Source organism: Euwallacea fornicatus, chromosome 26 (assembly GCF_040115645.1).
Source record: "Euwallacea fornicatus isolate EFF26 chromosome 26, ASM4011564v1, whole genome shotgun sequence".
Taxonomy (NCBI): domain Eukaryota; kingdom Metazoa; phylum Arthropoda; class Insecta; order Coleoptera; family Curculionidae; genus Euwallacea; species Euwallacea fornicatus.
This window is the reverse complement of record NC_089566.1, coordinates 2,386,926-2,408,804: the sequence shown is the minus strand read 5'-3', so window position 1 is coordinate 2,408,804 and position 21,879 is coordinate 2,386,926. Positions and strand designations below refer to the sequence as shown.

At 36.9% G+C, this 21,879-nt stretch overlaps 3 protein-coding genes across 4 annotated transcripts; 2 read left to right on the top strand and 1 right to left on the bottom strand.

Moving 5' to 3' along the window:
• Nucleotides 1–66: 66 nt before the first annotated feature.
• LOC136347089 (FERRY endosomal RAB5 effector complex subunit 3) lies at nt 67–2,850 on the top strand. Its single transcript, XM_066296769.1, has 8 exons — nt 67–300; nt 370–515; nt 1,197–1,378; nt 1,430–1,654; nt 1,703–1,894; nt 1,943–2,405; nt 2,457–2,582; nt 2,637–2,850. The coding sequence occupies exons 1-8, from the start codon at nt 156–158 to the stop codon at nt 2,718–2,720; spliced, it is 1,563 nt and encodes a 520-aa protein (XP_066152866.1). The 5' UTR covers nt 67–155; the 3' UTR covers nt 2,721–2,850.
• FeCH (ferrochelatase, mitochondrial) lies at nt 2,707–5,050 on the bottom strand. 2 transcript variants are annotated; one of them, XM_066296789.1, is made up of 6 exons: nt 4,932–5,050; nt 4,081–4,258; nt 3,811–4,032; nt 3,491–3,758; nt 3,170–3,439; nt 2,707–3,116 (listed from the first exon to the last, which is right to left on the bottom strand). In XM_066296789.1, the coding sequence occupies exons 2-6, from the start codon at nt 4,179–4,181 to the stop codon at nt 2,919–2,921; spliced, it is 1,059 nt and encodes a 352-aa protein (XP_066152886.1). In that variant the 5' UTR covers nt 4,182–4,258; nt 4,932–5,050; the 3' UTR covers nt 2,707–2,918. The 2 variants fall into 2 exon arrangements, with proteins under 2 accessions (XP_066152886.1, XP_066152885.1); XM_066296788.1 differs by lacking the exon at nt 4,932–5,050 and adding an exon at nt 4,305–4,870.
• A 97-nt stretch (nt 5,051–5,147) lies between these two features.
• Nucleotides 5,148–21,789, top strand: Invadolysin (leishmanolysin-like peptidase, invadolysin). Its single transcript, XM_066296748.1, has 13 exons — nt 5,148–5,430; nt 15,274–15,371; nt 15,449–15,479; nt 17,098–17,180; nt 17,962–18,255; nt 18,313–18,516; nt 18,656–18,878; nt 18,925–19,112; nt 19,171–19,303; nt 20,300–20,459; nt 20,510–20,676; nt 20,728–20,847; nt 20,905–21,789. Exons 1-13 carry the CDS (start codon nt 5,305–5,307, stop codon nt 21,061–21,063), a joined length of 1,986 nt encoding a protein of 661 aa, XP_066152845.1. The 5' UTR covers nt 5,148–5,304; the 3' UTR covers nt 21,064–21,789.
• Nucleotides 21,790–21,879: the final 90 nt, after the last annotated feature.

Genomic DNA, 21,879 nt, shown 5'->3' with positions numbered 1-21,879 from the left:
CTAAACGATTGTTTCTAAGAGTCCATTGGTGAGTCTTCAGCCATGACATTGTTTTTTTTTCATACAACTGGCAACATTGAATCTTTTTTGTTGAATTTGTGAGGTTAAGGAGGTTCAATTGTATTGTTGATAAGTACTTGTTAAGAATTTTTTAAATGCATTTGGAAAAAAGTGATTTTATTTACATAAATGATCGCCACGGCATCGAGTATCCAATTTTGATACCTTATGATGATCCAGTGGAAGAACTGGCTCATATTATTTTACTAAAAAACAATTTGCCAGGCTATATCGAGAAAGGTAAATATAGGACCCACATATCACTTATTCTTCTATGTTATTAGAGTTTAAATTCATCCTATTGCACAGATCTTGAGGAGCATCTTAAACAATTCATAGAAGCACAAACAAAAAAATATTATGAAGAAATATCTGCAGATATTGTAGAGAAAGCTGACAACCATATGTTTAATTTTGATGAAATTACTAAAAACTGGGAGAACCTTATAAGAGAGGTGGGTCATTGGCAGGGGCGCGTTCACAGGTTGACCCTTTTTAGGTAAACTATCTGGATGAATTTTGCCTTAGTTGCTCTCAATACTTGTTCATATGAAAAGAATATTGGGAATCATGCACAAGTTTCAATTGATTTTATTTCTCTAACCCCAGTGGCTTAACATTTGTTCAAAATTCAAAAAACAGTAATAGGTACTAAAATTTAAGGTAATTAAATGTTTGTGCTATTTTCATCAGTGCATTTATCTCTAATTTCAGATTATCACATGCTTTTTATTAAATATTGGTTTTCTTAATGTCTCATCAACAATAACATTACCTAAATGGAAAAATGGATAAAAAAATACTACCATACCAAAACATTCATGTCGCTAAATTTTTTGTCTTCACTCTAACCAGAAATAAAAGAAAACTTAAAAATAAACCCACAAATAACCAACTGAAAGTTCAAAGTTCCAAATGTGACAATTAAAACTTCACAATCTCAATTGTGGTGAAAAGTTAAATGTCCCACATCCTTTTTTTGAGACAATAAATGGCTTCTTGAGGTTGGACATAGCGACTGAATGACTCAACCCTACCATTAAATGCATCTCTGTATGTATGACAAGCATCTGGCAAAACTGTGAACGCTCCCAGGAGTTTAAATTGAACCCCCAAATAAAAAAAAAATATTAAAGGAAGTGGTAGAATTTGGTGAAAAACGATGTGCATCAGATGAGGAGCTTTTTGCTACTGCCTATCACAAGCTTGTGCATTCACCAGCATTGGAAACCATGGTCCAATATGAACATATGCTCTATAAAACTATGAGATTAAAAACTGAAGATAGAAGTAATATGATTAAGAAGCTTTCTGCTAGGTAATTTAAAGTTGTTTAGTGTATCACAATTGATGAATAGGTAGGTTTCAGACAAAGTGAAGAAATGAACAAAGCTGTTGACAGGCTTGAGCAAGACATGACAGAAACAGAGATTAATGAATTAGTAGCAAGACATTATGAAACCCATTCTCTTCTGCAAGGAAAATTAAGTAGTGAAATTGATACAATGAAAGAAGCTCAAAGGCGACAATATAGGGAATGGATTATGCAAATGCTTGAACAAAATGAAGCAAATTCCTCATTACCCACTCCAAGGCATAAAATTTAGGCTGCCAAAGGTTTTTTTTTACTTTTAAATTTTAGTTCTCCTATGAACCCTAGTCCCCTCCGTGATTTTGTCAGTCAAGGAAGCAATACAAGTAGGGATCAAATTAGTCCTACATTAGAAGAAAGTTTTACTATTCATTTGGGTTCTCAGCTGAAACAAATGCACAATATTCGAATACTGTCAGCAAATGTTATGGATCTGTGTGCCCTTGAAGATAACATAGAAATGTAGGTTTTAAAAACAAATTTATGAGTTTTTTCATGGGTAACTTCTAGGTCTGAACCAACTCCTCAATTGCTTCAGACTGCTTTAGGCCTTTATTCCAACGATCTTACTGGCTTAGTTCTAATGACAGACAACAAAATTGGATCAAGGTTAACACAAGAATTTCAGAAAATATGTCAGGCCACTACAGAATTTCACTTCCCTCACATTGAAGAGCAGCTTGATAAAATCATTGAGGTGGCAAATAAATATTTGAAGTGTCCACAACCAGAATCCACACGTAAAGTTAATAGTGAGCTATTACAACCTGGAGATTTTTATATGACAAGACATTCAAATTTGGCTCAAGTACATGTAATTTTTCACATGGCTACTGATGATAGTTTGAGAGGAAGTGACATCAACAGCAGACATCCTGTTGTTCTTGGATTAAGGCATATTTTGAAAACCGCTTGTTCTAATGACATTACTTCTTTGACCATACCTCTTTTACTACAATACGATTTAACTGAGGTAATCTCTGCTTTTCTTTCATCCAAGTACTATTAGGTTATTCATTTTAAGGAAATGACTGTGAATTGGTGCGAGAAGAGAGCCGAGCTCGTTTTTAAGTGTGTCAAAGGGTTTATGATTGAAATGGCTTCTTGGGGTGGATCAGAACTAAAAAATTTGCAGTTCATGTTACCAGAGGTAGAACTACTTTAACCAATCAATTAGGGTAATAAGGTTAATTTTAATTTTTAGGGAATATCCAATGATGTTTTTGCATCCATGACGGAAATGGTACCTAGGATTTTTAAAGTGTGCAATCCCAAAATCTTAAAGTGATTTATTGTAATTAAATGTAATAAAATTTAAATAACAAGCACTTTAACCTAAAATAATTGTATAGTAAATAACGATTTATGAACCTCAAATGTAACAAACAAACATACCAAAATATATTAAATTTTCTATATGTCTTTTTATCAATTAATAAATTCATGCAGTATATAGTTTTATATACTGAGACATAACACCAAACCCTTATAAACTACAGTTCTCAGCAAACCACTTTTTGCTTGAAATACAACCAGGATTTTCACAATGAGGACACCGATTGATTAATTTTGGGCTTACAGGTAAATTGCTCTTCAAATGGTGTTTTACCAGGTCTGTCAAGGCTTCTATGAACAGTGGATGATCATTAGGAGTGGGTACTCTTCTAACAATTTTAATACCAGCCTAAAAAATGTCTAATGAATTTTGCATTTATTGTCTATATTATACTAATGTACCTTTTTGGCCTCTTCAGCTAATTCAATATCAAGCTCATGCAAGGTTTCAATATGTTCATTAACAAAGGCTATAGGAACAATAATAAGAGCCTTTTTTCCTTGTTTTGCATAACTTTTAACAGATGAGTCTGTAAAGGGACCCAGCCAAGGCAAAGGACCAACTTTTGACTGCCATACTAACTGATAGGGATTGCAATATTTTAAGTCCCACATTACTAATTGCACTGTACAGCCTACTTCAGAAGGATATGGGTCACCTCGATTTACTGCCTAAAATCACAGCTACTTTGTATTAGTATTTCACTACATAAGTGACTGTACCTTAAGTGGTAGAGAGTGAGCAGAAAATAAAATGAGAGCTTCTTTCCTGACTTCTTCAGGCAATTTCTTTATTTCTTTCTTGATTAAATCTGCGAAACACTGAGCCAAAAGAGGATGAACAGACCATCTGTCTATTATGCTTAATTTAAGCCCTTTGGGAAATCCCTTTTGTTGAAAATATTTGGAAACAACATTCAAACTAGAACCTGATGTTGCACAGCTGTACTGTGGATATTGAGAAAAAATGATTGCTCTTTCAACACCATCACTAAAATCCAAAAATTGGTTCGTTAGGCCATTAAATTTTATATACTACACACTTTTGCAACTGTTCTAATGCATCTTCAGTAAAGGGACTGGCATATCGAAAAGCTGGATATGCTTTGTGGGGTGCTGTTTCTGGGTGTTCTTTATCCAACTTCTTACATAATAAGTCCCCTTGAAGAGTGGTCCATTTCAAAATTGGTGAACCTCCTCCTATTTCCTCATACCGTTTCTGAACCGTTGGGGTTCTGCGTTTGGCAATCCATTCACCAATAAAACTACGAATAATATCATTAGGAAAATTCTATGAATCAGATGGTCCTTACTCTTGGGCAAAGGGAAACTGAATTACATCTCTATCAGTCATAATACGATGTAGGTAATCATGGACTTGATCAGTATGTTGAGGACCTCCCATGTTTAGCATGACTATTGCAGTCTTGGGATTTAGAACAGTGGTTGAATAAGAGGATCCCAATTGTAGGAGTTTGGTGCATTTTCGACCTATGAAAATTCGCCTTATTTGTTACTTGTATTAAGCCAGGCTTACCTAAGAACACGCAGCTATTGCTAGAGAACATAGTTCCGTAATTTTAGATTATACGATCATTCACGATTGTTTGAAATCCGTGAATAAACAAAAATTCACAGCAAATTGCGTGAACATAACCTCATTTTACCGTTTCATGACAGGACTTTAAAAATTTAAGAAGAAAAGCTTTGTGCGGTATTCGCATTTGATCACCCGAGGCGAACAAAAAGAAGAGAAATCGTTTTTTGATAAATTTCAATCTTAATATACGTTTCAGCCAATTTCGCTTTTTAGTTAATCGGATGGGGACACGATTATCCGAACTGTCTTGTTTGCTTTAATTTGTTATATTAACGACTAATAAGATAGATCAAGAACGAAATCAGACATATACGTAGATGAAAGTGCGTCTACAAAGATACGAAGCGAGTTTCGTGTTCTATCCACATGGATCTGCAAACAGTTCCTTGAGCTGATGCCGCCGTCACAGCGAATTAATTATAAAATTAGATTACTAAAATTAAAAAAATGTTGACGGATAAAACCACCGCAACATGCTAAGTTTTTTTTTAATAAAAATTCAGAACGTCCAAAGGTGGTATAAAATCGATTAAATGTTGTATCAATTTAGTTATTCAAACTCACATAATGGCGACAATGTTGTCGGATTTAAATGGGAATTTCAGGACAATTGTGTGCTGCGGCACCGAACCATTGATGTTAATAAAAGAAATAATTGAAAAATTCTCAATTAGCGTCACGAGCAGCAGCACAAACCGGCAACAGCAGGTTCCTCACAGGCGCCCCGTCAACAGGCCGTTCGGTGATTCAATTCGTGATCGTGAATTGCGGAGTTGGTAGTCCGCGTCCGCGTCTGTAGTCAAACGTAGATCGCATGGGGCAGTGGTGTATTGAGCGTTTAATTTAGAATGTAGTCAATTTACAGCGCGAAAACTTAACCTCAAATCTGCTAATGTTTACATTTACGATAGTTTTATAAACAAACATTCCGGCCACTATGGTGGAGAAACTTAAATGGACACTAAACGGTTTTTTAATTTTGTTCGTGTTTTCAATATTGGGGAGCTTTTCTCATGTTTCGGCCCACAGGACGTGTGATCACACTTATCCTAAACATCATCAGGTTGGTGGTAGACGTAAATGTTGAAACTGTAGAGATTTCAGTTGGTTTTTGGGTTGAAACTTAAGTGATTTTTGACGTCGAGTGGCCCGACAATCAATATTTAATCATCGCTCATTTGAGTGAAGAATTGATTATACAAGTAAATGTTGTTTGGTGACTTCCGTAGTGAGGAGATAAATTAGTAAAATTTAACAAAATTATCAAAAATTCCCACATTTTATGATTCCCACTAATCCTTGCTTGAGCTACACAAATCCTTTGGATGTTCCAAAAATTTCTCAGAAAATGACAAAGCTCTCTTCAGAAGTTTCCAACTTTTATACATCTATTTAGAAAATTCTATCTATCAGCCTAGGAAATTCATGGAGAACCCTCACGAATATATAAATATGATGGTAGAATTGTTATTTTGGCTAAAACAACTTGGTTGATTAAAAAAAAAATCATAACTAAGGTTACAACTGCCGAAAAAATGGATATTTTTCACCCTGATCACTTTTATCTCCATGAAGATTTACTATCAGAGTTCCACAAGATGTTTCATGAAAAGGTATCAATCCCTTGATGAGTGAGTCAACAATAAATTAACTCTCTCTGTTCATTTGATGCCTTTTCTCAAAAACTAGAGAACTTTGAATTTCTGTGCCTTTTCCGTAAATTGCTTATTAAATTGTTTCAATAACTGTAGTGGAGCGGGAAATTCTAGGTAATCTTCAGCTCAAAAGTACCTATATGATGCCCTCAGTGGTTGTATAGAAATTTTTTTGTTGGGCACTAATGTAAATGACAATATATAAATTTTAATTCAGAAAGTCTTAAAATCAATTTGAATGATTTACATCGAGTCTTTAAAGTGGGTATGGTGTTTTATAGAACCTGCAAGATCCATATGTTTACTTCCCCTTCTCAAACTATCCTTTGTGAGGTATTTCAGCACCTATGTTAATTTCAACGACTGGAAACTCTAGAAAAAATCATTCTTTTGCAACGAAACTGAGGTGTATCCACTGAGGGCAACTTTTAATTGTGGAGTTGAAAATTTAAAAAATCCCTTGAAATGCCAAAAATTCTTTTGGATAATGGATTCAGAACACTTGAAAAATCTTTTGAGCATGTTGAAATTATAATAAACACACAGAGTACGAGCAATTATCATACTCTATTTTTTTCCAGGTCTTATAATAATTGTAGCGATCATTTGAAAACTCAAAGATACTTGAAAACCTTTTAGTAGTACCTTATAACTCACCCACGCAAATCTAAATGTTTCTACTAATACATATCAGTAAGTAGGTAGTACGTACCACCTTCCTTTAGAATGTGCAATTAACCATAACAAAATTGTTTGGCAAGCATAATTTATTGTCAGAGCTTTTCTTTTTCTGAACAGCCACATCTTGAGTTAATTAATGGCTAATTTGAGGAAATATCTGCACAGTCACTTTCACCTTTTGTGCTGTCTAAACATAAGTGAGTCTGAGCGGAAGAAAGAAAAATTAAATTTCCAATTACATATTCGTCCAATGTACATTCCTCGCGAAGAATGCCCTTTGCCACTAAAAAAGTCGAATTTTCCAAATCAAAAATAAATTTTTCAAATATTTAAATACAAATAGTTTACGAATTTAAATGATGCACCCTCGATGGAGACAGAATGCGAAATTTTGAATGTGAAAGCGCTAATTGTCGCACAATAAATTAGTAAACTAATTTATAAAGGTAAAAATTCAGTATGCATAATTAGTATTATACCCGTGAAGTGCGTGAAGTAATTTTATTATAATTTTATAATTAATTTAATTACGTATGTGCGGCGCTTGATTTAAAGCAATAGAAGTCACTTTTATTTGGATATTTCAAAATCTGAATAAGTCACAATTGCGTACAGAGGCACATGTTAAAATCGTTACATAAATAATTTTCAATTAAGCTTTGGCCACAGAGGTATCCCCCCTCCCCCGGCGGCTGGACTCATTTTGAGGCCCCCTATATATCAAAAAACTGAATCTCCACAGCACAGTTTTCATGTTTCATTAACCTGATAATTGTTTTGTCAACTCCGACAGAAAATATTGTCGAAAAAAGACTAATTTTGCACGTATCGTTAAAATAGTGCCTGATTAGCGGTTACTGTTGCATTAAAATATGGATTGTTTTCGAGACGCCAGCACTGCTTTCAGTTGCGCCAGCCTGCAAATCGTGCAAGCAGTAAATAGTCTAGGTAGAAATCGTGTGAAATTAAACGATGACAATACATTTCATCACTTGTGTACTTACTTATTCGAGAAAAGTGCGACAATATTCGGCGCCTGTTCTGCATGGACAAGCCGACCGTCCTGAATCCTAATCAGATGAGGCTTATGCATTTTACCGCCTTTTTTATTACGCCCGCAGACGGTTCCCAGGATGGTACTTTTTCGATTTTTTTAGATTATTCCAACGAAATCCTCAATGCACCAAAGCAAATCAATTCGATAGAGAGGCTTATTGATTTATTGAGGGAAGAAACGAGGCATAAAGGAGTGATAAAAACGCATGGGTGGTGATTTGCGTTTGCTGCAATTCGTGGCAAACCTGGAAAATTTGAATTTGCAGGAAACGAAATGGAAAATAAATTCGCATTCTTGTTTGCAGTAGATAAATTTGTTTTTGTGGGTTTTCGCCAATTAGGGCTTCCGCTTATTAAATTATTGTTTCAGTACTTAGGTATTGAATAGAACAACGCTCTCGGTAAGACAGTTCCTCCATGAGATAATAAGATTCTGCGTGAATTATCTCACAGAAATTCATTTGTTGTGGTTAAAAGAGTAAGGAAAAATTGTCTATTAGAAAAAGTACCGTTGAATGGCGCTTTCACCTCAGTTAAAATGGAACATATTTGACCGGAAGAAATGGTGGTGTCTGAGCCTCCCGGCCCAGTTGGAGGTTTCTGAGAGGTAAAACGCTTGGACAAACCCCGGATAAACCTCGTTGGTGAACTTAAGGCAGTGTACCACGCAAGTAGGTTCTTGGTACTTTTTACAACCTCCAGTCTTGTAGTCTAGTGCAAAGTAACCTTTGAAAGCGTATCTAGTTTAAAATCAAAACAGCACTAGTAGATGCCCCACCCACAAGATCGTTAGGCAAAAGTACTTGAACTATGAAAGTGCACCTTGTGAACTTACTGACAGGGTATCAATTCATGATTCACTATCTAGTCGTTTCGACAAAAATATTGAGATTTACCTGACGGTAATGGCGAGGAATATTTCCATCAAGTAAGTTCGCAAATCGGCACAATTTATAGGTGAAAGAGCAAAACCAAGCGTAAGCAAACCGCGCTTCCATGAATAGCATTCCGAGCGTTTTTTCTCGGCTAAGATTATATCATGTCCGTGATGCGGCAGAATTAATCTTAAACCACGAAGCAGGTTGTTAAAGTAGAATGTCTAATTTTCCTGGTACGACCTTCGTACTCAGATGTGCCTTTAGAAATAATATTCCTTCAATCTACATGAACAATCGAACCGAACGATAAATTGCGTGTAAAGCTATTTAGTGTCGTTTCGATATGCTTCTGATTCTATTTAGTGGGCAATTTTATGGTTTACCGCTGGCGCGAGATTGACCATCCTGCACAGAAATTAGTTGTTTTTCATGTGGTTATTTATAACTTACATTTTTAAATTGATGGCCCCCTTGAAATCGTTCGACGTTAAAGGAGAAGCGTTTAATGTTTCTATTAATGCTGATTATTGTCGAAATAACGTGCAACAGCTAGGGAAATGCGCGAATGGTAGCTGAAACCGAGCCAAAGAACCGGTGGCTAAAATGTTGCATTGTTGTTATGAATATTTTATTAAAACCGAACCGCACATATTAACAAGTTAACGTAACCAGCGCTTTACATAAGCGAACTTTATCAAGCCGTGAAAAGTAAATATGACATTGCCCTTTAATTACTGTGATGTAAAAGCCTTATTTGCAATTTAAAATTGCCGCTTTATTTAATTATATAGGCCGTTACGTAAGGCGATCAATACGCGACGGAAACCTGTTTCTGTATCTACAGATACACAGGTTTCTTTGTTTCCAATTTTAATTTTTTTTTTTACTTAATCCTAATTTGTATACCAGCGCGTGCATTATGTACTAGTGCATTGGCGCAACGTCTAACACGGCCGTTAACCCAGATCGCAGAGCTGGGTCCATTAAGGTAATTAGCATAATGTAAATTAATTAATTTACATGTTTTCACAGTTGAAATTGGACTGGAAATTAAATCCCGCTGGCAACATTCAAATTCGTCACCGTGATCATTTTTGCTTTAGGTTGGTTTATTGCCCTAAAGAAACGAACGGTGCCCCCGTGACTTTTTGGAATCTCGGTGTGGCATTTCAATCACCAAAGACTCATTTGCAGCGCTTCCGGGGATAACTTCGGAAAAACCTTCGAAGTTTCCGCTTTAACGCCGATCCGGGTTTTCATCAAACTGCAAATCTTCTGCTTGTTAACTTTCCTGCTGTTGTTGTTTAAATTAACTGCAAGAACTACCTAGCACCTAGTAAGACACTTGACGTAATTCAATTGGAATCTAGAAAATTACTGTTAGATTGGCTTTTTAGAGGATGCGTATGGCAACCTATCTTGGTCATGTAAATCAGCTTAAGTAATTGTAAAATGCTTTCAGACACAACTTCTTCAGCATTGACGGAAATTACTGGCTGTGGACCTGGCCTGGCTGATTAGAAATTACCCGTAAAAGTTTTTCTTGATTGAATTTTTTGAATTCACCACTGAATATTGAACCGCATTTAAAAGAAAATCGGGAATATCACAATTTAGCTTTGAATTTTACTTTAAAATTCTGAGTAAAATCTTGAAGAATCTTCAGCGAAACAGGGACTGGGCTCTATCGGACACTTTACCATGATAACTTTGTCCTTTTAAGGATAGGGCTGGAGAAAGTATTGCTTGTTGAAAGTACCTAAATTATGCGTTAACTCGTAGTACGTAAACATGGTTATGTAATAAATTCGTTGCTTCAGAGTATTCAGCTCTTTACTATTTACTTGCCATTAAACAATCGTCCGACAAATTTCAATCCTCGCTAACACACATATGTAAATGTAATTTCACAACATATCCATCGGTGAATCTGGGATTTCGAGATAATATCATATACCAAAAATTGAATAACAGGGTGTCCCACATTCGACTTCCAACACGGGGATCTCGGTAATCGTAAGAGAGATCGGTTGGGCGAAGGCAAAATTGCGTTTGGTTCACTTCCAGCTTTAATACTTCGAAAATAATGTTACTTAAAAAATATATACAAAAAAAAAACAAATTCGTCAATTTGCATTTTACTTTTTTCTGGTTTTATACTTGATTTTAAGGCGAAACTAACTCTCCTGCAATGCCTGCCAAAAGCCACACTAGTGATGTCACGATCGAAATATGATGTTCCAATTTTGAAATATTTCACCATCGTCAACTTCAAAGTTCCAAATAGGAACGGTCGAGCAAAAATGCCTTTTGGGGTGCTATTTACGACCAACGACTAGATTCGCACCAATTCGATTGAAACAGACTACGCAGTTTAAATATAATAATTTTAAATACCTGCACGCTCTTCATGAGATCTTCAAAACGAATAATTTATTAACAAACAATATCTCGCGCAAGTGAAAAATCCACGAATCCAGGCCCAAACTCCCCCTATATGATTTGCTACAACCGTGAATGCCTTCAGTAGATCTCAATTCTCCAGCATTCCTCCTTACATACAGCAGACGCCACAGAAGAGGCGAATACGGGACTGTAGGACATCGACTGGAACTAATCTGCACAGCAGTTCACTTACTAATTGAAATTTGTTCCTCGTATTCCTGAGATCGGGCTTCTGGTCTGTCCACTCCTAACGCTTCTAATAGTGCAAAAACATCTAATTAGGACGTCCGACGGAAGTGCCCATTTCACGTTAGAATTGGCGGATGTCCGAAGAATAGCCTGTAGATGTTCGACCATGTGGACAGCACGGGTCGTTCATTTTGAGTAACAAAAAGGATTTTATGTGAATGTTCACGGGCTTTCCTGCGTGCTCTTGACGTGCATATGGGGACATTCACAAAACTCCTGCGCTAATACAAAGTATTAAATTATAAAGTGGCGTCCAAGCCCTGCGTTCGCTGACATTGTCGAAAATGCGCCGGGCTGGTGACCGCGTTCTCGTCAGTTACCCGGCAGGTCCAGAAATCGAAACGAAGAATTACGCCTTTTCCGTCTAATTGGGGCCCCAAATCAAAATTCAATTAGATTAAAAAGTTGCATAATACACCGGAAATTTTACATAAAAAATCAGCCGTCTTCATGAGCGAGTAAAGAAGTCCTGGCGTATTTAACATTCGACCTTACAGGAATCGACCACTACCCCTGGTGGTTTTGGAATAATAAATGTGCCCCGAGGAGCAGAAAGATTGTGCACCTAATTTCATTACAATTCACATAGCCGCTTTCGGCTTATTTGCAAAATTAAAAAAAAAGTGAATTGTATCTCCAGGAGACAATGTCGTATACAAGTGTATCACCATGAGTCGATATATTTTTGACCAAGGATTATGCGGTTAAGCCTTGACCCCCTCATTTTGGGACACCCCGTACATTTTCTTTTTGTACGCCTTCAATAAACAGCCATATGGTTTTTTTCCATGTGTGATATTTCATATCTGTTTTCCACATCGTTCAACCAATATAAAACATCTTCACTCCTTTTCTCACCTTAATATGTGAAGTTGTCCTTGAAAATATTTGGTTTCCTCAAAGTTCCCCATTTGATTTTTTTTTAATGGAAATTTTGTTGAAAATATTATGCAACACGTTCGTGCATAAGCCATTGCTAGTAAACTTCCCTCTCCTTTTTGGAGCAGAGGATTTCCCAGTTTACACCTCCAAGAACTTTTTAAATCTGACAATATTTGTACCATTAAAAAACCTTGTCTCGACAGAGTTGGGCTTTGTAGGAACAATGTCCAGTATTCATTTTTGAGCTGTAGGACGCAGTAACCCGCATGTTCTCCTCAAAATTTGTTACAAAATTACCATTACATGTTGCACTACTTCCTGGTATTCTAGTGTATTCACGGAGCAGTAATTCGCCAATATTAGCTTTGTAACATTTTCAGCAATACAAATGATAATTATAGTGCGTGACAGTATATCCTTGCAATCAATTAAGAGCACTAGTTTAATATAAAAGCTACCAGTGGGAGACCAATATTACTAATCACTAAGATTGTTATTCGTTTATTTTTAAATTGATATGTACCTTCCTCTTTCACATTAGTTCCACGAATTGTTACTTTATATCTTAGTTTGCTATTTACGTAATTTACACTCCCGTCATATATCTATTTCTATCTTGTCTACAAAAGCTCGTCACTCAACTCACAAGCTCAGCTTATACAGGGTGTAACACAAGTAGGGGTTTTCCTTTTAACACGACATAGACGTCAAAAAACTGTTTTTTTTTATAGAGGGGGAAAACCTTCTAAAGGTACCCGGCCTGATGGATTGGCGATCGGGTTACGTGGGATTCACTCCCTGAAGGGAGGCGCCTATCCACTAAAAACCCTCCTCTCTTCACCCTGGATCTCCCCCGCAACCGCCGCTAGGCATTACTTAAGGGGAGGGGGGGAAGACGTCAAAAACTAAGCAACGTTTTTTCAAAATCTCAAAAAAAAACGAAATATGTGCAAATTAGTTTTAACACATTTTTGTATAAAATCTAAATCCATTTCCGCATAAAGGAGTAATTCAATGTAAAGGAAATAAAATGTCCCACAAAAGATTAACGAAGAACCACAGAGCAAGCTCTTTTTCTTTTGTATTTTTTCTTATTTTCTTTCTTTTTTTCCTTTTCTTCTTTTTCTCATTTTGTTTCTTTATTATTTTCTTTCTTTTTTTCCTTTTCTTCTTTTTCTCATTTTGTTTCTTTATTATTTTCTTTCTTTTTTTCCGTTTCTTCTTTTTCTCATTTTGTTTCTTTATTAATTTTTTCTCTCTTTTTTTCCTTTCTTTTCTTTCTTGTTTTGTTTCGTGCATCGTGGGTTTCATACGTAGAATACGCGTCCAGTGTTAAGCTTTTCCCAAAATTTTATATACCTATTTACGAAGATAGTTCCAGAAACATCCAACCTAACACTTATCGAAAGAGAAAAGTTATTACGTTACTTCTCAGCGCAGACACCTTCGAGAATGACGCACTTTTCCCAGAGATGTTCCGTGACTTCTATGCTCTGTTCATAGTGAGAAGTTTCTAACGTTTTAAAATAGGAATCGGCCTCGGAATCCACCTCATCAAAATTGGCAAAACTCTTTCCACCGAACTGTTTCTTCAAGTTTGTGAATAGAAAATCATCTTAGGAAGCTAGATCTGGCGAATAGGGTGAGTGAGGAAAAGCTTGCAACCAAGTTGTCCGATTTTGGCCATCGCGAAGACGGAAATGTGGACTAGTGTCTTGTCTTGGTAAAACAGGACTTTCCTTTTCGCCAAGTGTGGTCGCTGTTTCCTGATTTATTCGCTCAAACGCTGTAATAAATTTGTATTATATTGTTCGTTTATTATTTTTCCTTCAACGAGAGTGTTAACAAAAATGATCCTACATGCATCCCAAAATACTGACGCCATCGCCTTTTCCGCAGATGGAACGGTTTTCTCCTTCCTTGGAACCGATTTTTCCCTTTGAGTTCATTATTTCAACTGCCCTTTCGTCTTGCGCATGAAATGATGAACCAATGTTCCATCCACAGTTGTGAATCAACGCAAACAGTGGACTTTGTTACCGCGAAACTTTGCCTAGCACTCCCCTGAAACACCCTCACGGAGCTGTGTTCGTTCATTTTGCGCAGGACCGTCTCATATTCAATCGTTCGGTCATAATGCGATACACAGTACTTTTTGAAATGAGTGTTATTTCGGCCAATTCGCGCAGTTTTGGCCGACGGTATTCCAGTACCGTTTTATGGATTTTTACCACAATGTCTGGAATGCTCAGATCTGGAGTGTCATCGGGTCGGCCACTGCGGGGTTCGTTTTGGCAGCTCGTGTGATCGCGTTTATAGTCTGTCAAACGATATTTTATAGTTGTTGGCAAAGGGCGAGATTCTTCCAGAGTAGAATCTAACTCCGCTTTCATGTTGGATCGACTAAGACCTTTGAAATGAATTTATTGGAGCACGTATCGATAACCGTATATTTCCATGTTCGCAATGCCTTTGAAAGTGTTCCTTAAAAAGGGCTCCGAAACAACAAACACAAATCGACGTAGCATCCTTAAATTTAACCGTTTTGAGGCTAGGCCTTCGTACAAAACAACCTCCACCCATATGCCAGGTTGGGCACTTCTGGGACTACCCTCGTCGTTGAACCGTTTCAACGAACGCCCCTTCAGTTTGAAAATAACTTATTACAACACATATTGATAACGTACAGCAGTAATTCTTTTACTATTAAAAACTTCCATAAATATACTTTTCTGCCGGTGGAAGCCCCTGATGAGGATCTTGTTAAACGTACGAATTTCCTCATTAAATTGATCCTTGATCATACACGTGCTGCGCGGGAGAGTTAAATAATCTGTAGTTATTTAGGTATTGGTGTCATTTAAGGATCATTAGAGTGAATTTACTGAGCTGGTTAAGGTCAAGTGATCTGACCGCCTCAACTGTACCGCACTAGCCCTAAGCACGTTTTGCACAGAGTCATTTTGATTTATCCTTGATTGATCTTCGTGGCACGAAATGTCACATGTAAATTGCAACAATTGTAGAAATTTAAATTTATTTCTGTTTCTCTTTTGCCAGGTATTGCACACGTTCGTGGAGCCGCATCACGTGATCAAGAAACGAGCCGCTGACCAATCGTTAAGAATTTTATTGTATTATGACCAAAGTGTTTATAGGTGCGTAAAATACATTTTTGATAATATATTCAGTCGCTGCATTGGACTATTATTAACAATATGTAATCATTTCACAGGTTAGACGAGGAACGATTTAAGCTGATTAACGTAAGTGATAGCAAATTGGTCTCGGCCAATTATGAACCTTTTCTTATCTCATTTGGCCACAAATGCGCACATTTCCGGACCTATGTCCAACGATCGCACCTGCTCAGGCCCCCCTGTGGCCACAATTTAGTTACCTAATAATAAGGAATAATTGCCTTATTCATCTCTGCAGCATCTTAAAATTTAATTGGGGAGAACTGCCTTGGAGGGCCCCTTCAACATCCGATACTTTTCACTTATTATCTTATTTTACGTAAGCTCGCTAATAACGTTAATAGTAAAAGCAACGAACGACTGGTTATCGCCTTATTGTGACGATTTCAAGATTACAATTTTCACGTTATATCCAGAACAAGGTTTTAGTTGTAAACCAATTAATTAATATTTTTATAAATTATAGAGGATTTCGTTCTAATAAAATGAACAATTGAAACATCAATAATCTTCCCCGTCACTTGAAATCGGTTTAAGAGTAGACAGTGTATTGATAATTTAAAGACTGGGTAAGTGTGTGTAGCAGTATATATTAAAGAATATTCACTTACGTCATCGAAAACAACCAAACATTCATATAAATTTCCCATATTAAAAAAATAGAAAAACAGCATCTATCACTGGATTAGCTAACAACCGTTGTATCACAATGAGCGTGGAGGTTTTGGTTTGGCACAGCACAGTATTTAATCCCAACCCTTTTACCGGACGGCCTTAGGGTTTATCCATATCCCGACTGCTCTCCTTTATCGCCCGTTCGATCCCTTCGATATCAAAAACGTCGTTGCTAGGCATAGAGGCCTTCCTAGTGTGTCCTCCGTTAGCTTCAGAATTTTCATCACCGCACTGCTGCATCACTGATATGTTCATACGCTTCTTCTCCTTCATTCGCCCACTTTTTGATAGGGACAGTCTCCGACTAAGCACAGGTAAATCGACAGAATCATCTTCCTTTTGAGTCTGGTAAGAATTCACTTCGGGTTCTTTACCTTTGTCCTTTTTACTTTTGCTCTTACTGCCGCCGAAGAGATTCGAAAAGAAGTTCGACATTTTTATGTGACGCCGTTGATTGTGCTGTTACTAGTCGAGGGAAACGTAAGTTAAACACTACAACGATTGCAAAAAAGTTTAGGAATTACAGGTTATACATTAGGTGCCTCGATAAGATATAACGAAAACAAAGATAAGGCTTATTAGGTTTCATATAAGTTTTATAATATGCTAATAAGCCGCCTGTCCCACATCACACATGGGACAAATTAAATTATCGTTTTATAACACATTTCCTGGTACTTTTCTATACTCGGATCAATCCTTAAGATTATCTGCTTCTACTTGCGTTGCTCGGGTAATATTAAGTGATTTTTCCGTCGGATTTATAACGTTTATTATTTTAATTGTTATTGTCGCCATTTAGCGCGAATTGATAAGCTGCGACAATTAATGAGTTTTTAAACCGGAAAATTTCCTCAAGTTTCAATTCCATCATGATGACTCCAATAACTCGTGCCTCTGCATTTTTCACTTCAACCGCGACTCTAGCGGTTCCACGCCGAGCTGATTGTAAAATCGATTTTTATTCGTTTTTTTCGGAAAAAAAAAATCAATCACGTTTGCATTTCAGAATACCATATTGCCAGAGGCTGTAAATTTCTGGGAGCAAGCTCTCTTCGTCAGAAGAGCGCAAAGCGTGATTCGACTAAACAGGTAAGTGTTTGGGGCGAAGCTGACACACCCTATACATTGACTATGCAAATCCCATCAAGGAGAAAAATGCAATTATATTACTTCCGTACGTAAGAGACGGTGGCATAATAATTAGAGAATTTTTGTCATTGTTTGAAATTACACCGCAGATATGAGTAAACAAGACGAACAATGCTACATGAATGTGAAATCGCGTCCGTGCCATCTCCATTGGAAAAGCGATTTAATCTTAGAAATCAAACTGATGTACCAGATTTTCCTGCGTGCTTGCTATTAAAGTGCCAATTCATCATTTTACTATATATAGACAGTTTCGAACTTTTCGCTGCGACAAGTCTATTCATTAAGCATATACCATATTAGAACAGGTACATTATACCCTTAACAGTAAAAAATCTGCAGTATCGACTTTAATCAAACGTTCTTGTAAAATTCATTATAATTCACAAGGTCGAAGGAAACAGGTACCGAGTTGTAAGTCGAGGTAGGAGCCACTGAAGGATTCTGTCGCTACAGAACCTGGCATCAGAAATATCCGTGTATTTACTAGGAAGTCGTTAGATGTTGCACAATGAGTCATTCAAAACCGATACTACATCACTCGTAGAAATTATCTTGTGTTTCAATCACGTTATATTGTTTCTTGTACATAATTGTAAACCCATGGATGTCTACTACAACACACAATTGCCTCTATTGGCCAATATCATGACTACATTCAGCAGACATCCGCGTTAGTATGAGTGTGAGAGTGAACTTAAAGTAATTTCTTGTCCCTCAGAAAATGCAGCGACTCTCAAGTCTTCGTTAAAAATGGCCATACTCACTGCATAGAAGAGTGCAGTGAGAAAACCATGTGCGGGGAAGTGGAAGTGCCGGATGAGCACTTGGACGTGTGTCGAATTTGCAATTCGACTGGGCAAAAGTGTCGAGAATCCAAAGGTTCGGTCCAAGGCGAAGGTATTCCAGATTTCGACTTCGTTTTTTATGTGTCTGCCATGCAGACTGAGAGGTGCAACAAGTCTTTAACGGTCGCTTATGCCAGTCACTGCCAGCAGGAATCTGGATTAGACAGGTGATAGTCCATTGAAATTCATAAGAAAACAACTTGATCGGCATTAAATTTTTCTAGGCCAATAGCGGGACATGCTAATTTATGCCCTAATAGTATTAGCACTAGCCGACAGGATCTGGAAATTTTGCTCTCCACGGTAAAACATGAAATCCTTCACGCGCTGGGCTTTTCTGTTAGTCTTTATGCATTTTATCGAGATAGAGATGGTAATCCGCTAACAGAACGTAGTCCTGAGACCGGAAAACCACCTTTAAACGAGTCGTAAGTTGAAAATTAAATAAAGAAACTGTTGAGTAATAGAGTAAGGAATTATTTTCCGAAATTTATTCTCGACTAAGAATTCAACTTGTTTCTGTATCGTAAAACCATTTTATTGTAATTCAACTAAATTCTCTCATAGATTACAGACTTACCAATGGAGTAACAAGGTAATAAACACTTTTACTCGTCATTGGCATGTAAAAGACGGATATATAAAGCGAGATGTTCAAATGATGGTAACACCCACCGTGCTACAAGAGGCTAAAGATTATTTCAACTGCTCAGAACTGGAGGGTGCTGAATTGGAAGACCAAGGAGAAGAGGGAACTGTGTTGACCCATTGGGAAAAGCGAGTTTTTGAGGTAATTTGAAGTGTTCTCTTTTCCGTGGTTCATATTTTCCTTTCAGAATGAAGCGATGACCGGAACGCACACTCAGAACCCTACAATCTCGCGAATAACCTTGGCCCTTATGGAAGATACTGGATGGTATATCGCTAACTATAGTATGTCAGGCGAGATGTCTTGGGGCAGGAATTTAGGCTGTGATTTCGTTATGAAGAGCTGCAAGGAATGGATCAATACCAAATCCAGCAAGTATAGCCTCGCTACACCTTAATTTAGTGTTTGCTGTAATCTAAGTGTCATTTACCAGAGGCTTTTCTATTCATCCCTTTTGCAATAAAGTCAAGAGGGATCCTTTGCAAACCGAATGCACCGACGACAGGACTTCGGTGGCGCTTTGCAATCTGGTGGAATATGAGAGCGAATTGCCCAAAATTTATCAGGTAAAACATCTTCAGACGCCATAAATATGGATATAGATAAATTTTTGAGATTTCCCTTCTATTCTTGTTGCCCGAACAAGATGATTTAGGAGCATTATATACCCTGTGTTTCAGATAGCCCTATAGCAAAAGTCCATATGAGTGAGGTCGGGACATCTAGCAGACCACTCTAACTGCCCCCTTCATACAATCCATCGATTGTATTGTTGTTGTTGTTATTATTATTATATGTATATGTTATATGAAATACCTTCAAAATTTCTCAAAGAATTCAAAAACACCGTTTTATCAGGTCCCACAAAAAAAACATTTAAAAGTACATTTATCTACTACGTGAGTAACTCTGTATGCGCATCTGTTGCGTCAAAAAATGCACAACTAAAAGCGATATTTCACGTGTTCTGATATTTTAATCAAAAACTCAATTTTTAACGAATTAATGCGGGACTTTCGGTCATCTATGTATATTCGACTCCATTTTTGTTTATTTTTTGCGCTGTATTTGATATTTCGTTCAAGGCCAAGTTTCTGTTACTAAAAAGGCATAAACTTGAAAAAAATGTCTTTCGTTTTAATCTGAAACTCGGACTGCCGGGTTTCAATCCACAACACGATTCCAAACAACTCAGTTTAGGGCTATGTGCTACTTTGCAGATGGTACTTTGGGATGGCTTTAGTTTAGGTTTCGTGAGAGACATGTATGTCTGGTTGCCTAAACAACTGTCGATCAATATTTGTTATGGAGATTGGAGGCAATAGCCTGAAACGCTAGGGAATAAATTACTATAAAACACGTACATGCCCTACATTCCACATTTGTGTTTAAATAGGCATTCAAAACTATGTAATATAATAAAACAAATATTCTGTCTTACTTTTATACTTTTTTCTATATGGCGTAAACGATAAAATAAAATTACACGTTATTTGCGTGGGCTCACACCACACCAAAGCAAACTTTTATGATTATGGGATTTTTGTTTAAATTTTTTTCAGAATTTTGATACTCTCGATCACGTAAACCCAGGCAAGGAGGGTTGGTATGGCGGTTCAGTCTCTTTAGCCGACTACTGTCCATACATCCAGGAGTTTACGTGGAAATCTCAGAATGTTATTGTCAGAGGCTCCCACTGTCATTACGCTGAAAATAATCCTAGTAAGAGGAATTTAATAAGCTTTGTTTAGTCCTAAAATAATAATTCCTAGAGCAAGACAAGAATTTTGCTCTGGAGAAATATGGAAAAAACTCGAAATGCTTTGAGCACACCGATCGTATGTGGGAGGAAAAATCTTGCGGACAATTGCGACAGTGGATGCATTGGGGATCCGGATGTTATCCTTACAATTGTTCTGCAGGGAGGTTACACATTTTGGTACGCACTTTTATCACAATTGTTTTCGTACGTAACAATATTTTGGCTTAGGTGGGAAATTATTCCTACACTTGCCACCACGCCAATCAGGAGATTTCCATTAGGATATTTAGCAATGGATGGTTACATAAGGGCGCCATAGTCTGTCCGCCTTGTAGGGAAATATGCGAGGTAAACGTTTTATTTCTTTTATGCTATCAAAACGTCCTATTTATCACATTTCAATAGAGAGAGTTTGAGGCCCGAGGAGAGTGGTGCAAACCTGGCGAAGAGGCCCCTCCTTCCACAATTTATCATCGTGATGAGCTGCGATGTGATTCCAATAATGCCAAAGTCCCCTTTTACTTGTTTTTCCTATTAACGTCAATTGTGTGGTGTATATCGTAACTCGGTATACGACGTACATTTGAATAAATATGTGTGATATTCCATTCCAAGCCCTGCTACCCCTCCAGAAAGCTGTTAATTTGTTATCTTGGAACAGTAAATTGTTTGCTCAGAGGAAGAGTGGGCAGATCGAAGACGTTGCAAATTTTGAGATTACTTAAGTTGTTTGAATGAATTTTTTTAATGCAAATGAAGACTGACTTGTAATAATTATTTTGAAAAGGAACACTTGGTCGGGTTTAAATTGTCTGAACTTAGAAATCATTCCCTCTTTTATATTGTGATTAGATTGTACATTCTGTATTTCTCTAGTAGGACTACGTCGTGCCATTCTAGTGATTAATAGGGATGAATGTTTTTAGCAGAAGAACCGTTGATTTTGCTTATAGAAAGTATTATATATTTCGTCCAATATGTCTTAAGCTATTTAATTAGTGTAATTTCTTCTAATTCTCATGGCCAAGTATTACATTTTTAACCCCTGACGGCCTTATAAATACGTTTTTTCTTACATTGAGCTTCATATATGATAAAATATTTCTCTCCAATATTGATATATATGTATATGTGGAGTGTCCAACTCCATTAGCGCATATTTTTGATGCGCGATGTATATTCGATATTTTAATTATCATATTAACTTATTCAGTTAATAAAATTTTGTTATGTTTTTAAAATAGCAACAAGATTCATGAAGACGATTTAATAAAAATACATTCCAACGAATACAGATTTTTCTTTGCCCATGACGCTCAAAAAAGAAGAGGAATTGACCGTGAACATCATTCCTATATACTTCTAGGCAGCGATGATTAG